The following is an 11774-nucleotide window of genomic DNA, read 5'->3' on the forward strand; positions in this document are numbered from 1 at the left end:
TCTAGGATGTTACTCGTGCTGTAGAGCTCAGTCTGTCTATCAAAATAGTAAAGCTACAACTTTTCGAGTAAATACATCGACGATCGAGCTGGAATGGGAAATAATGGCCAATAAAAAAAAAATTCAAAAAGCCTAGAATACGGTTCTGCAAAGAGGACAACTAGCTGAATTGGATGATCGGAACCACTGTAAAAAAAAGTAAAATCATGTGAATGATCGCGCAAAACATTGAAAATATGACTTGAACTCGTCACGAACGAACCTTATAAAGACAGCTTGCGTGGAATTTGTGCTTGCAGGTACGACATTGTTTGCTGGGAATCGATCGATCCTGAGCACTAATAATGGAATAACAAATGGTACAATCTTCGACACCAGCAAAATGAAGGTTGGCGTTTCGCTTGAATATTGTTAGGGCATCCACGATATTTCCGTTCTAATAAGAAAAAAAAAGGTTTTAACGTCAATGATCCCAATCCACCTGCATTAGGGTTTCTTTTTTTATATGTACCTGTGATCCAATAATGGACGTGATGGCTAGGATCCATCCTCGCCATTGTTTGTCATTCACTCCCACTTTCTGCACGCCCTCAACATCAATTTGTCGCAAAGGATAATTGGCCGGTAATTTGATAACAATTTGCATATCTTGTTCATCCACGCGATACGTCGCTGACACTTCGTTGGCTGCTTTCATTGCCTTGACGGAAAATTCATTGTCATCGTTATCTTCCAGTTGAGTCTTGATATCAGGACGGATTAAAAGATCCAGTTCATTGGCAATCAAACGGGAACTGAAATGTTTTTCCGTATAACTATGTAATAGTATGTACATGGTAAGCTGCCAATTCACATCTCTCGGAAGTACCAAAAAAGCAGGAACATACCTTTGCACTGCGATGGTCAGCTGACGATTTTTGCAATCCACCCACCATAATCTAGTTTGTAGATTATATGAGAAACCCAATGTTATTCATGACTCGCTTCTTTTTGTTTTCGTACCTGACCAGCGATGGAATATGCACGAGCGCTCGATAGTACAAATGTGAAGCAAGCAAAACATAGCTCAACTCAGAAGTGGCATCAAACCCTATCCATTGGGCTCAAATATTAGCACCATTATCATCATTCAACTGTTTACGATGCCCTACCTTCAATATCGTAAGTAGTGATATCCCATGGATGCAAGTCAAAAGGCACAGCCTCTTGTCCAGCACCGACGCCCAAAATGCGGAAGAGATTTCGAAGCAATGGATCGACTACATTGGATTCCTTCAACTGTTCTGTGTATTCTTGTTTCAACTTGAAGGTCTATGCAAAAAGATCGATGTCAATTCGTGAGGTCCCAATGTGCATAAAAAAAAGGAAGAGCAATTTTCACATACAATATCTTTGAAATGGTCAAACATCAGCTGCCAAGATAACATATAACCCAGGACCGTGTGTAATTCCTAACGGTGCAATTGAGCGTTAGAACAAAAAAATTACCATAGCATCATTTGCAAAAACTATTGAGTGACATACCTCGTCACCAAATTCGGAAGTATGCCATTTGGATAGATTAGGCGCTTGTTGCAATCCATGGAGGATATGCTTTTCAATTTCTGCACTGACCTCTTGTTCTGTCAAGGCATTATTAATTGGCTGCATTTCTTCTTCTCAGGATATCAGAGAATATCTTACCGTTCGTGGCATTAAATTCCAAATTCACCGACAGTTCCTGAGCTGTATGTTGTACATGACCACGCAAAAGCGAATAAGCTCGCTGCTGGATTACTACGTTCGATGCATTCAGTAACGCAGAGAACTGAGTTACCCAAAATCAGGAAAAAAAATTAATAAAAGACGCCACATGAATGCTCAAGATGTGCTTTTGTATATGTACTTACATCAGGCATAAATCCTACGTGGGATAACAAAACTTTCTCTGGTATGTGTTCGTGAACATCGGCCAACAGTTCCTGATATGCTTGTCTGGGTCTGGAAATGGGCTCTTTTGCCGCTGTTGCATCCGGGTTCTCGTTAATATCCCTTCACAGTGTACAGCCACTTAATATCAACATACCACGCTCATTGGCAAGCAGCTTCAACAGGGCGTTGCCCATGGAAGATGCATGCTCTTTTACACAGCAAGACAACTCGTCCGTGCCGTCCACTGCGAGATCTTGAAGCTTCTGATACAGTAAAACTGCGTAATAAATCACTGGTAATTCCTCCGGCGTAGAAGCATCCGAAAACTAGACGATGAAAGTTTTAGCAAGAAAGTCAAGAAATATACAACCCATTTCAATTCATCCATACCGCTGCCCACTCGTAACATCGTTGGAGGAAAAAATCCCATTGTCCGCCAGAGACATCTTGGATGGTTTCTGCAATGTTCATACACAGTTGCGCTAATTGAACAGACACCCGGATACGTTGTAGTGTGGAAAGATTGTCTTCAGCGGAAGAAGGTTCAAACCATTTACGAATCGATAGCACCAAGTGCATTAATCGCTGAGGGGGAATCGATATACCGCCAAATTTGAGAGAGGTTGCGTTCAACAGGACCATATAACTCCAAGCTACATTACGTTAGTTGCCTACTCCAGAACCATGAACTAATTCGGGCTTTCGTTACCTTTGCTGTTCGTCTCTTCTTCAAGCGCTTCCATCGTTGTTACACTGGATAATTTACTCGTCAGATCACTTTGAAGATTTCTGAAACTCTGTGTATCTCCGATATGATCTTTGATGGCCATGATGATGGCGAACTTCGCAAGCAAATGCACTAAAAATCAAGATTGGTTACCTACCCGTGGATTCGCCATGCAGAAAATAGGAAGAATTACCTTGAAGAGTTTCATTCTTTACTAAATCAAGCCATAAATTGAGCGAGGCGGGATCCCATTGACAGTGCTTCAATAATGCGGTCAAAGTCTGTTCCAAGAGTTGAGCAGCAGCTGCTTGTTGCGGACTAGTCGTGTCTTCCACATCATTCGTCATTTTAGGTATCGATTTAACAAGATCGGCTGTCCATAATAGTAACCGCTCTTCCGAAGGAATGTTTTCGTTCGCCTGTAAATGATGATACAGTAGAGACATCCATTCGTTGGAACACGACAGCGAGACGGCTGATTCCACCCACTGTCCGTAAATGGTTTCGGCATGTTGAACAAATGTTTCCATGATAACGTAACTTTCGGTGGCTTGATGGTTCCAGATACGGCAAAGCCCACGCATCTCAAGACCATATCGACATTCAATGCTCGTTGTCATGAGCTGCTGCAGCATCCAATCTTGGTCATCATTTGCAAAGAAGAATTCATGTACGCCGACATCGAGAATATATTCCGTAACGAATAGGATGTGACGAGCATAAGCGCTCAAGCCATAGAGATCATAGCTTATCGACGGCAGTTCGTCACTATCCACAAGTTGTGATTGAACCAGAGCGGCATAACGATCGGTCACCGAGAGACCAAGATATTCTGAAGAATACAGCTCGAAAACGGACGACAGGTCCTTCCATTTCTGAGAATCTCCAAAGAAAACATCGAGCGCTTCTTGTCGTGCGGTTGAATCGTGTGAACAAAGATCGGTGATGTATCTTTTCACTCGTTGGACCGAATCATAAGGACTATCAACAACTGTTAATCGCAGATTCCGTATTCACTTCGGTCCTCAACTTTTTACCTTGAGGAGCAGCGAATGTCACTGATGGAAGAATGAACACGTTGCAATACAGCTCGGCGCAAATCCACTGTCACTTGAGCCTCTTGGCCCTCCAATGTCTGCAACATTTCCTTCCATAAGCTGGATGCTAATTGAACAATGTTTGCCAGGTGCTGGTTCTGCTCATTATCGGAGCTGGCACTCAGAACGTGTTCCATAAACATGGCATCGAAAATATGTTGCGGCAGATTTCGGAAAGGTCCTTGCAAGAGCGATAACAAGTGGTCGCGATTCAATATATGCTTCAAAACGCCCAAGACAGCTTCTGTCATATAGAAGAGTTGCGAAATGTTGTCGGTCTGCTTTGTCTGTTCATTGTATGCATAGTACAAGCTGGTAAATTTCTCCATAACCATCTCCAATTCTTTGTATAAAGAATCGGCTGTTGCCTTGGATAAAATATCGAACGCTACGAAATTGATCATTTAGCCATGGCGCGCGCGCATTACAACCCACTGAACACCTTACATAGATGCAATAATAAGCTGAGCTCAGTCACCCGTTCCACACAGAAGCGTAAAGCACTCGATTCAGAGAAAGTCGACCACGTCGACTGATGGATGGAATATCGGTGAACCAAGATATCCAAGTCAGAGCATTGGTAACTAGAATCCAAATTTAAGGATGCGCACTATGTACAAAAAAAGGGTTTAGCTGACTGAAAACAATGCAAATCATGTGCCAAAGAATACTAACCTGTTCCAACAAAGCAATCAATGCATTCGCTTGTTGAAGTTTGTCATCCAACGAAGCAGTCTCGTCGGCCATGGTAACCAGTTTTGCCATCACCGTATTCCACAGATCCTTTGATTGAGAAGTACCCGGAATTTTTATCAATACTGCAGTATAGACAGCGAACAAGGGCGAAATCGATTCACGGGGCCCGTCGGCCAAAAGCGCCAGTAGCAACTTGCAAAGATGAACGATTTTCTAAAACATATGAAGACTTGGTAAGTAACAGTATAACCCAACGGACCTAAAGCGCTTACATCATCATCGCTCGACGAATGGAACAGGAAGCGTGCATGTCGACTCAATAGATGGTATGCCAGCTGAAGCAAAGAAGGCGATTTGTCTAATATGTGACAATATTGCAAGGCTTAGTATGTGGTGAATGTGGAAAACTATTAGATAATGCATACCTTTATGTACCAGACTCGATTCCAACGAAGTGGTCAATAATCGCCGCACAATGCCACCGATCTGACTTTGACAGGCCTCCGTGGTATCCGTTGAAGTGGACTTCAAGTCAGCGCATAATGCATCGAGGAAGTGCACTACTTTGAGACTAAATTCGCCCATATCCATTTCACCCGTAGGAGCTTTGCAATCGATCACCGTCTGGCAGAAAACGAGATCCAGATTCGACCAGAAACCGCTCATATAATCTACAATGCAATTATTAGCAAGTGGCGTTTTTGTACCTTGTCACACAGAAAAAAGATCAATTTACCTTTCATGCTGGGAATTGCTGCCACCACCGCTAAATGTTTGGCAATTACGGTGGTGGTGTTGACATTGAGCTTTTCCTCGACTCTACTTCGAGATCCGACAAAGAAAATCTGAACCGCCTCCCAAAATATGTCCATGAGATCGGTCACGGTGTTTTGGGCCACTTGATCATCTGTCTTTTTACTTTTTTTCATGGTCCTTGTTAGGCATACGGTTGCTTTGCCATTGCTGCTGTATCCTTACCTTTGGTTCACTGCAAAATACACAATACATTCCATATACGCGTTGAAGAATAGATGAGCATTTGATTTGTCAAAAGTATCCGTATGGAGCCCTTTCCAAAAGTTGCTAAAGAGATCTTTGTAAAACGATGGCGCATCTTTCAACTATTACAGAATAAAAAGGTGAGGACGGTCTACTTGGATATAGATTTCACTCTTTTCACTCTTTGACAAACCTCGTTAGGTAAATTGGCACACAATGCCAATAAACTTGGATAAGAAATGTTGACGGAACCATTCAATGCCATTCGGAGAAATGCATACAACTTGGGCAGAATCGGTTTCTTCTTGCTAGCCACTAGCCAAGATTCGGGAAAGGCTGATCCAAAAGAGAAAAAAAAAGTCAATAATAATGAGCATGTCTTCTCCAAAGTAGACAACCCTTACTCTTTGTTAACAACAGCACGGCGTCCCACATATCCGCGTGAGTGGATGCTTCCTTCTCGGTGAACACAGCGGTAAAGAAACCAGGGCAGATCTTTTCAAGACGAGGCAATAGTACGTCTGTATGGAAGGCTTAGTATCCAAAGGTGCACCCATCACACTGTGAGTACCCACCTTCCCACTGTAACAAAAGCACCTTGATGAGATGATAAACCGATCGACGAATGAGCGGATTGTCATGTGATACATATTTCCAAAACTCGCTGTTGTCGAAAAATCCGTCGTAATCTCCAATGCATTTTTGTCGTTCCTCCAATGCTAAAGTCTCTGCACACAAGTGATGGCAAAGCAAAGGATTAGTGTCGACACTTGCAAATTTTGCTCAGGCAGCAGTTAGGGTTTACCGATGAGGTGAGCTAAGCTGTAAAAGCTAGCGGAGACGACTCGAGCAAATTTGGCTTCCATATCATCCTTTGAAACATAACGAGCGTCACTCAACGTTTCTGGCGTCTTTTGCAAAATCATATCGTTCAATACGTCGAGGATCTCTTTTTGGCAGAATGCAATGGCTCCAGCACGCTTGTCTTCAGCAAATACAGACTAAAACAGAATCGAACCACTTCCGATGAACACAATGGCCCTGACCCTCATAAAATTAAAAAAGACACGATTTTTACCTCGAACGCTTTTTTGGCCGCGCGAGCCACGTCCTTGCTTGGATCGAAAATGCAGATCAGCCAAGTGGCAATAAATCCTTTCAAGAAGGGAGCCAGCTTCTTTTTTGCATGAACAGTGATCAGCATATGAACATTATTGGTTGCCAAGCGTACTCGTCGATCCACATCGATGGCCAGTTTAACATACATCGAGACCTAAGATTTCCCTGTAAGTCTCTATTGATTCTGCGCAACTCGTATTTCTCAAAAAAGAAAAGCAAAATGACGAACCCAAGTCGGTAGAATCGCTGAGATAGTTTTTGGATTGCCATTCAAGTAGGCTTCAAATTCCTCTAGCGCTTTCAATTTAGTGACCGAGTCGCGCTTGGACGTTTTCTTGATAATGACAATCAGTTCAGGATCCAGTTGTGACGAAGGGTTGGTATCGTTCAATCCATCGGAAGAAGTCGGTGTTCCCGGTCGTGAAGTGTGCAAGGCAAGAGCAGGCGATGCACCGGCGAACTGAGCAAACGCGCCCAAATTCTGGAATGTCAAAGGTGTCGCAGCACTAGCAGCTAAATCGGCCGCTCGACTAGAAAGAGCATAATTTTTTTTATCTTATCAGCATCAAACACGGGTTGTAGTTTGCTATGCACAACTTTACCTGCTACTCGCAGGCTTGAGATTGCCTTTCACTCTTGGCTGCTTTCCTGGTTTCACCATATTGAACCTCCAAGAACCAAGACAAAAAAAAAAAAAAAAAAAAGGACGGAACGGGCTTTCTCGATATTTCAGAAAAAGTCACATGACTCACAGGCGTCCTTGGAGCTCCCAAATTGAGCGATTTTTTCAGTGAATGCATGAATAGAGAATTACCATGGTATCTGAAAAAGAAAAGATCAATGGAAAGCATGCAGCATGTTGTAAAAGTAATTGAAGCTTTTTTTTTTTCATAAAATTAAACTAAATAAAAGTCGAACCTAGTAAATACCAGGGATAATTCTATACTTGACTATACTACAATATTTGTCCCAGTCGGCGCCATACTTTTCTCGACACTTGTGATCGTCACGTCTTTCGCGATGCAACAACAAAAAGCCGAAATAAATGGGATAAAAGTAAGGGATGATGGACCCAAATCCGCACGGCAAGCACCAAGACAGTGCCATCAACCAATCACCGAGATAATTGATGTGTCGAGACATACCCCACCAGCCTGAGGTGAGAAGTTTGGTGCCCTTCTTGGTGTTGATGTATTTCAAGTCTATGTAATCGCATATATAGTGAGATTTTTTTTCACGGCTGGAAATAGCGATCCGTTTTCAAAAAAGGGTTTGACTTACGTTTCACATTGGGACCTTCTGGATTGGCACGGAACTCGTTCTTTTGCGAATTGGCGCCTCTAAAGATGTAATACCCGAGGAGATTTAAACCGAAAATCAATCCAAATTCTACCCAGCTAATGTCGCGCGGGAAATCAAGCAAGTAGCGTGCTTGCAACGTGTAGGTCATTGGCACCCAAGTGTAGAGACCGAAAGCAAGCATAAAACCAAAGCCATCTATTTCATTTGACGAGGAATAAAAAAAAAACGATTAGAAGGCGAGTAGGATATTCCCCCGCATGATACGTACCGGTCGTGATGTCCATCGTTGTCAATACGCACTCTTCGTTCCAAAGTGCATCAATGACATACCATGCTTCAAAGAACTGGACCAGAAGCATCGTATTGGTAATGCGGCCAAGGTCCAAATACTGCTTGGCAGCAAAGCATGTGTTAATGACCAACCAACCAATCAGGCCAGGACGCAGTTCCGTGAAGAATTTGATGTCAAATTCGCCAATGCGTGGATTCAATTCTCTACCGATCATAAACTACAGCTTGATGTTAGCCAAATACTTTCTCACTTGTTGGAAAATTGACTCACATCGTAAATAGCATTGCCTGTATTGCCGCCAGTGGCAAGCAATTTGCCTGGTTCAAAACTGGCCATGTAGACATAAATGGAGATCATGTAGCTAAACAGGATGGAAGCCACGGTCAAGCCAATCCAATGATCATACACAAATGTCAATGGCTCCAAACCCGTGTTTTTGAGAAAGTAGAGAGCCAAGAAAAACGTGCTGTGGAGAGCGGTAAATCCTATAAAGACGCGATATCAGTATACCCAGTCATTGGTTTGTAGCTTTTGAGAAAAAAAATATTATACCGTTGATCTTGTATTTAAGACGGTTGCCGTCGCGCATGACGGTTCCGGGCACGGTATCGCCAGGCAGAACAAAGTAAAAGAAGGCTTGGAGAAGCACGAAGCCGAAATAGGCAAAAATGGCGACTGGATCGTACAATGATTTGAGATACTCGGCCGACAGCAATCGTTCAAAGTAGTGTTGATAACCCATAAATAAGTAGCGAGAAGGATAGCCCGTGGGGTCACAGCAGACCGAGAAGAAAAGCACGAGAAGTGGTAGTACGGCGACCATACCGAGTGCTCCTAATGGTCCTCCAAATTCATAAGTGGTTGTTTTCGGATTCAAAGCATCAGAACTGGCCGATGCTGCCGATGATGTTGCTGGCGTTTCTTTGGATTTCTTCACTTTTGGTGGCATGATGCAAACGTGATGATGAGTGATGAAGCGCCTCAACCTCTTTTTTTTTATTTTTCCCGCGCGCTTGAAACTTTATAAAATGCAGAAAAAAAAACCGGGACGGGGTTTCAAACATTAAGGTCTGCCATTGCCTCCGACGCATGTCGCGTTGAATTCACCGATTTCTATTTGACACAAGTGAATCAAAATGATTGGTTCTGCTATTCAAATCTATCTCTGGCAATTCCATCGTTGGCTTTGCGCTCTTCGGAATACGCGCCATGATTTGCTAATGCTTTTTTCAACAAAAAAAGAAATGCAATTGAACACTCTCAATAGATCAATGGCGACCTGAACTACTGGAGTAGATTTTTCATCAAGGATAACCACGCGCTTTATAGTCTTAGTACGCTTGATTTAGATTTCCAATGGTGCAAAACAAATGGCCACCTGGTATAGCCAAAGAACAGGTCGTTCAGTTAGCAGAAAAACTCGACTTGTTTTCTCTTTGCTATGAGAGGGTATGCGACCCTTTATTGTATAACTCAGTCTTATTGCTGCAGAAAACAGAGAGAAATAGGCTGGCAAAGGTACCGACCATAAAGCCGGCTGACGCCAAAGAGAATATATTGAAGACGCGCCGAATCATCACCGATGCATTCATGAAGTACAGTATTTTTTGATGAGAGCTTATGGCAGAAATACGTCTGATCTTCTAATATTCCTCAAACTCCTTCAAAAGCTCAGCTCGTGTACACTCCTGTTCATAAGTCACCGTAGGAATTTCAAAATTTCTTAAATTTTCAAAAAAAAAAAAAAGAAAATGCAATGATATGTTTCGATGGACAGCGTCCATAATAATAAAAGGCCATCCGAACAACTCCAAAATTTATAGATGAGATACTCGATAATCTGTGAATAAATAAAGGTATAACAAAGAGTATTTAATACGACGTTTGACCGCCTTCTTTCTCTATTACGGCAAGCGGCACCTATTGGGCACCTAATCACTACGGGGTTGCAGGCACCCTTCCTTTCTATCTGGTCCCGTCCTGCTGAAGATGTCTTTTTGCTGGTGGCCGTCACGAAGTTTCTTTCTTTTTTTTTCCGTTGTCCGCGTTGCTTGTCTGTCCCTAGATATAATTTTACTGACGACTCTTGTTTTCTTTATATCTTCTTCTCTCCTTAATCTGATCATTTTCCAACTCGCGAATTAATTATCTTTTACTTGTCTATGTTTGATTTACTCTCATCATTTGATGTTTATGCTTTTTTGTGTCTTTTTTTTTTGTATTGTCATTTTCTCTTATTTGGTCTGTATCATAATTTGCGATTTTCTTTTGTAATTTTCAAATTCCTACGGTGAGTTTTGAAATAAACAGTATGTAGAATTGCTAGAATTATGGGGCTCCAGTTTGGTGCGTTCTACATTGAAATATGGACCAAATATCGGCAGCCTGGTTGTATCCTTTTCGGGTTCTGACTTCAGGCGCGACAAAGTGGGGAGTGCCGCAAACGCTGTAGAGAAAAAAAGAAATGAGTACTCCATCTACTGAGCGTGAACATTTTTGGACATATATCAGTTTGGACGTCTGACCTGCCTTCAACAAACAAGAGGAAAAATATATTATGGACAAAGCCCAAGATTCGGCTTCTCAAGGCATTTACTTACATTATTATTGATCCTGCTGAGGCATTACAGAAGCTCCTTGACTAGGTTCTTCAGCATCTGAACCTCAGAAGTAGCATAGGCCCAACGATAGCTGTCTCTGTGCCCTCTGCCCAATTTGCCACTGCTTCAACGAATACCGCCGCATTTTACAACACAAATGACAAATTTCGGTCCGCACACGGCTTAAATTTCCGGCAAAAAGTAAAGCTTTCGAGCCGGACACCTCCGGACTTTTTAGTCCATATATGTAATAAAAAGTGAAAATCCAAAAAAGGTTGTGTAGTGTAATGGTTATCACAGTGGACTTTGAATCCACTAATCCGAGTTCGATCCTCGGCACGACCTCTTTTTTAAATTCGCAGTCACACTTTTCAAAATTGGCCAATTGATTGGTGCTTTTCTTTGCCTTCCGTGTTGATCTTGGAGGCAACGAAAGCTGCCTTCCTTTTTTTTTTTTGTTTTTTAAGTACTGCCAATGGCTATTCATATGTCCAAATGTGTTGAGGTTACTGATAAAAGCGAAAGAAATAAAAAAAAGCAAAGAAAACCGATAACTTGGTCCATTTGTCAACGCAGTAACCCCATGATACCTATACAATTTTCACATTATGTGCATTTTGAGGAACGCGGTACTCACAGAGCGACCCACGAAAAGCATCCTGTTTTGGGAGGCTCTGTACATCGATCTGCTAAGATTTCTATGTCGTTTATTATGTCAACTAACTCTTTCAGAGTCCACAACTGGCTTAACAATTTTGTGAACAGCAAGAACTCAAACCATGATGTACTCGTTTCAATATGATTTTACCACTATCGCGCCCCATACGTAGCCAGGTAAGCTAAGAAGACATATCGGATGCTTCCAGCTCCAATGGCTCACCGGCACTGATACTTGCTGGTTGATATCAACGTATACCGGTACCTTGCTAGACATTAATCTACAATGCTATAAAGTGCCTAGTGGTGCGCTCTATGCTTGCTGCTATCTGCTAGCCAACTCCATCGGACACGTCTCTCTTGGTCACGTCTGT

The 11774-nt window shown here is 42.3% G+C and overlaps 2 protein-coding genes and 1 non-coding gene across 3 annotated transcripts; 1 reads left to right on the plus strand and 2 right to left on the minus strand.

Moving 5' to 3' along the window:
* Position 1: 1 nt before the first annotated feature.
* On the minus strand, positions 2-7222 carry BYT42DRAFT_600693 (uncharacterized protein). The gene is made up of 28 exons (XM_051571008.1): positions 7152-7222; positions 6779-7079; positions 6509-6703; positions 6236-6431; positions 6006-6158; positions 5835-5951; positions 5624-5766; positions 5410-5552; positions 5168-5349; positions 4857-5102; positions 4704-4789; positions 4411-4644; positions 4183-4345; positions 3676-4123; positions 2832-3619; positions 2621-2770; positions 2302-2564; positions 2066-2237; positions 1890-2002; positions 1684-1807; positions 1525-1622; positions 1386-1451; positions 1152-1311; positions 1003-1090; positions 888-938; positions 512-815; positions 263-436; positions 2-186 (listed from the first exon to the last, which is right to left on the minus strand). The coding sequence occupies exons 1-28, from the start codon at positions 7208-7210 to the stop codon at positions 133-135; spliced, it is 5271 nt and encodes a 1756-aa protein (XP_051418558.1). The 5' UTR covers positions 7211-7222; the 3' UTR covers positions 2-132.
* A 185-nt stretch (positions 7223-7407) lies between these two features.
* On the minus strand, positions 7408-9126 carry BYT42DRAFT_523126 (ergosterol biosynthesis ERG4/ERG24). The gene is made up of 5 exons (XM_051565300.1): positions 8696-9126; positions 8414-8628; positions 8120-8360; positions 7831-8046; positions 7408-7751 (listed from the first exon to the last, which is right to left on the minus strand). Exons 1-5 carry the CDS (start codon positions 9090-9092, stop codon positions 7468-7470), a joined length of 1353 nt encoding a protein of 450 aa, XP_051418559.1. The 5' UTR covers positions 9093-9126; the 3' UTR covers positions 7408-7467.
* A 1890-nt stretch (positions 9127-11016) lies between these two features.
* On the plus strand, positions 11017-11088 carry BYT42DRAFT_t148. The gene has a single exon. It is a non-coding gene; the product is annotated as a tRNA-Gln (tRNA).
* Positions 11089-11774: the final 686 nt, after the last annotated feature.

This window comes from Radiomyces spectabilis, assembly GCF_025331425.1.
Source record: "Radiomyces spectabilis strain NRRL 2753 chromosome Unknown BYT42scaffold_17, whole genome shotgun sequence".
Lineage (NCBI taxonomy): Eukaryota > Fungi > Mucoromycota > Mucoromycetes > Mucorales > Radiomycetaceae > Radiomyces > Radiomyces spectabilis.

Coding starts and splice junctions, on each gene's coding strand:
- BYT42DRAFT_600693 (XM_051571008.1), bottom strand. CDS start 7,210: ATGGTGAAACCAGGAAAGCAGCCAAGAGTGAAAGGCAATCTCAAGCCT. Junction 6,432..6,508: donor CGGCCAAAAAAGCGTTCGAG/GTAAAAATCGTG, acceptor ATTCTGTTTTAG/TCTGTATTTGCTGAAGACAA. Junction 4,790..4,856: donor ATCGAGTCTGGTACATAAAG/GTATGCATTATC, acceptor GTCACATATTAG/ACAAATCGCCTTCTTTGCTT.
- BYT42DRAFT_523126 (XM_051565300.1), bottom strand. CDS start 9,092: ATGCCACCAAAAGTGAAGAAATCCAAAGAAACGCCAGCAACATCATCG. Junction 8,047..8,119: donor AACGATGGACATCACGACCG/GTACGTATCATG, acceptor CAAATGAAATAG/ATGGCTTTGGTTTTATGCTT. Junction 7,752..7,830: donor AGAAGGTCCCAATGTGAAAC/GTAAGTCAAACC, acceptor GCGATTACATAG/ACTTGAAATACATCAACACC.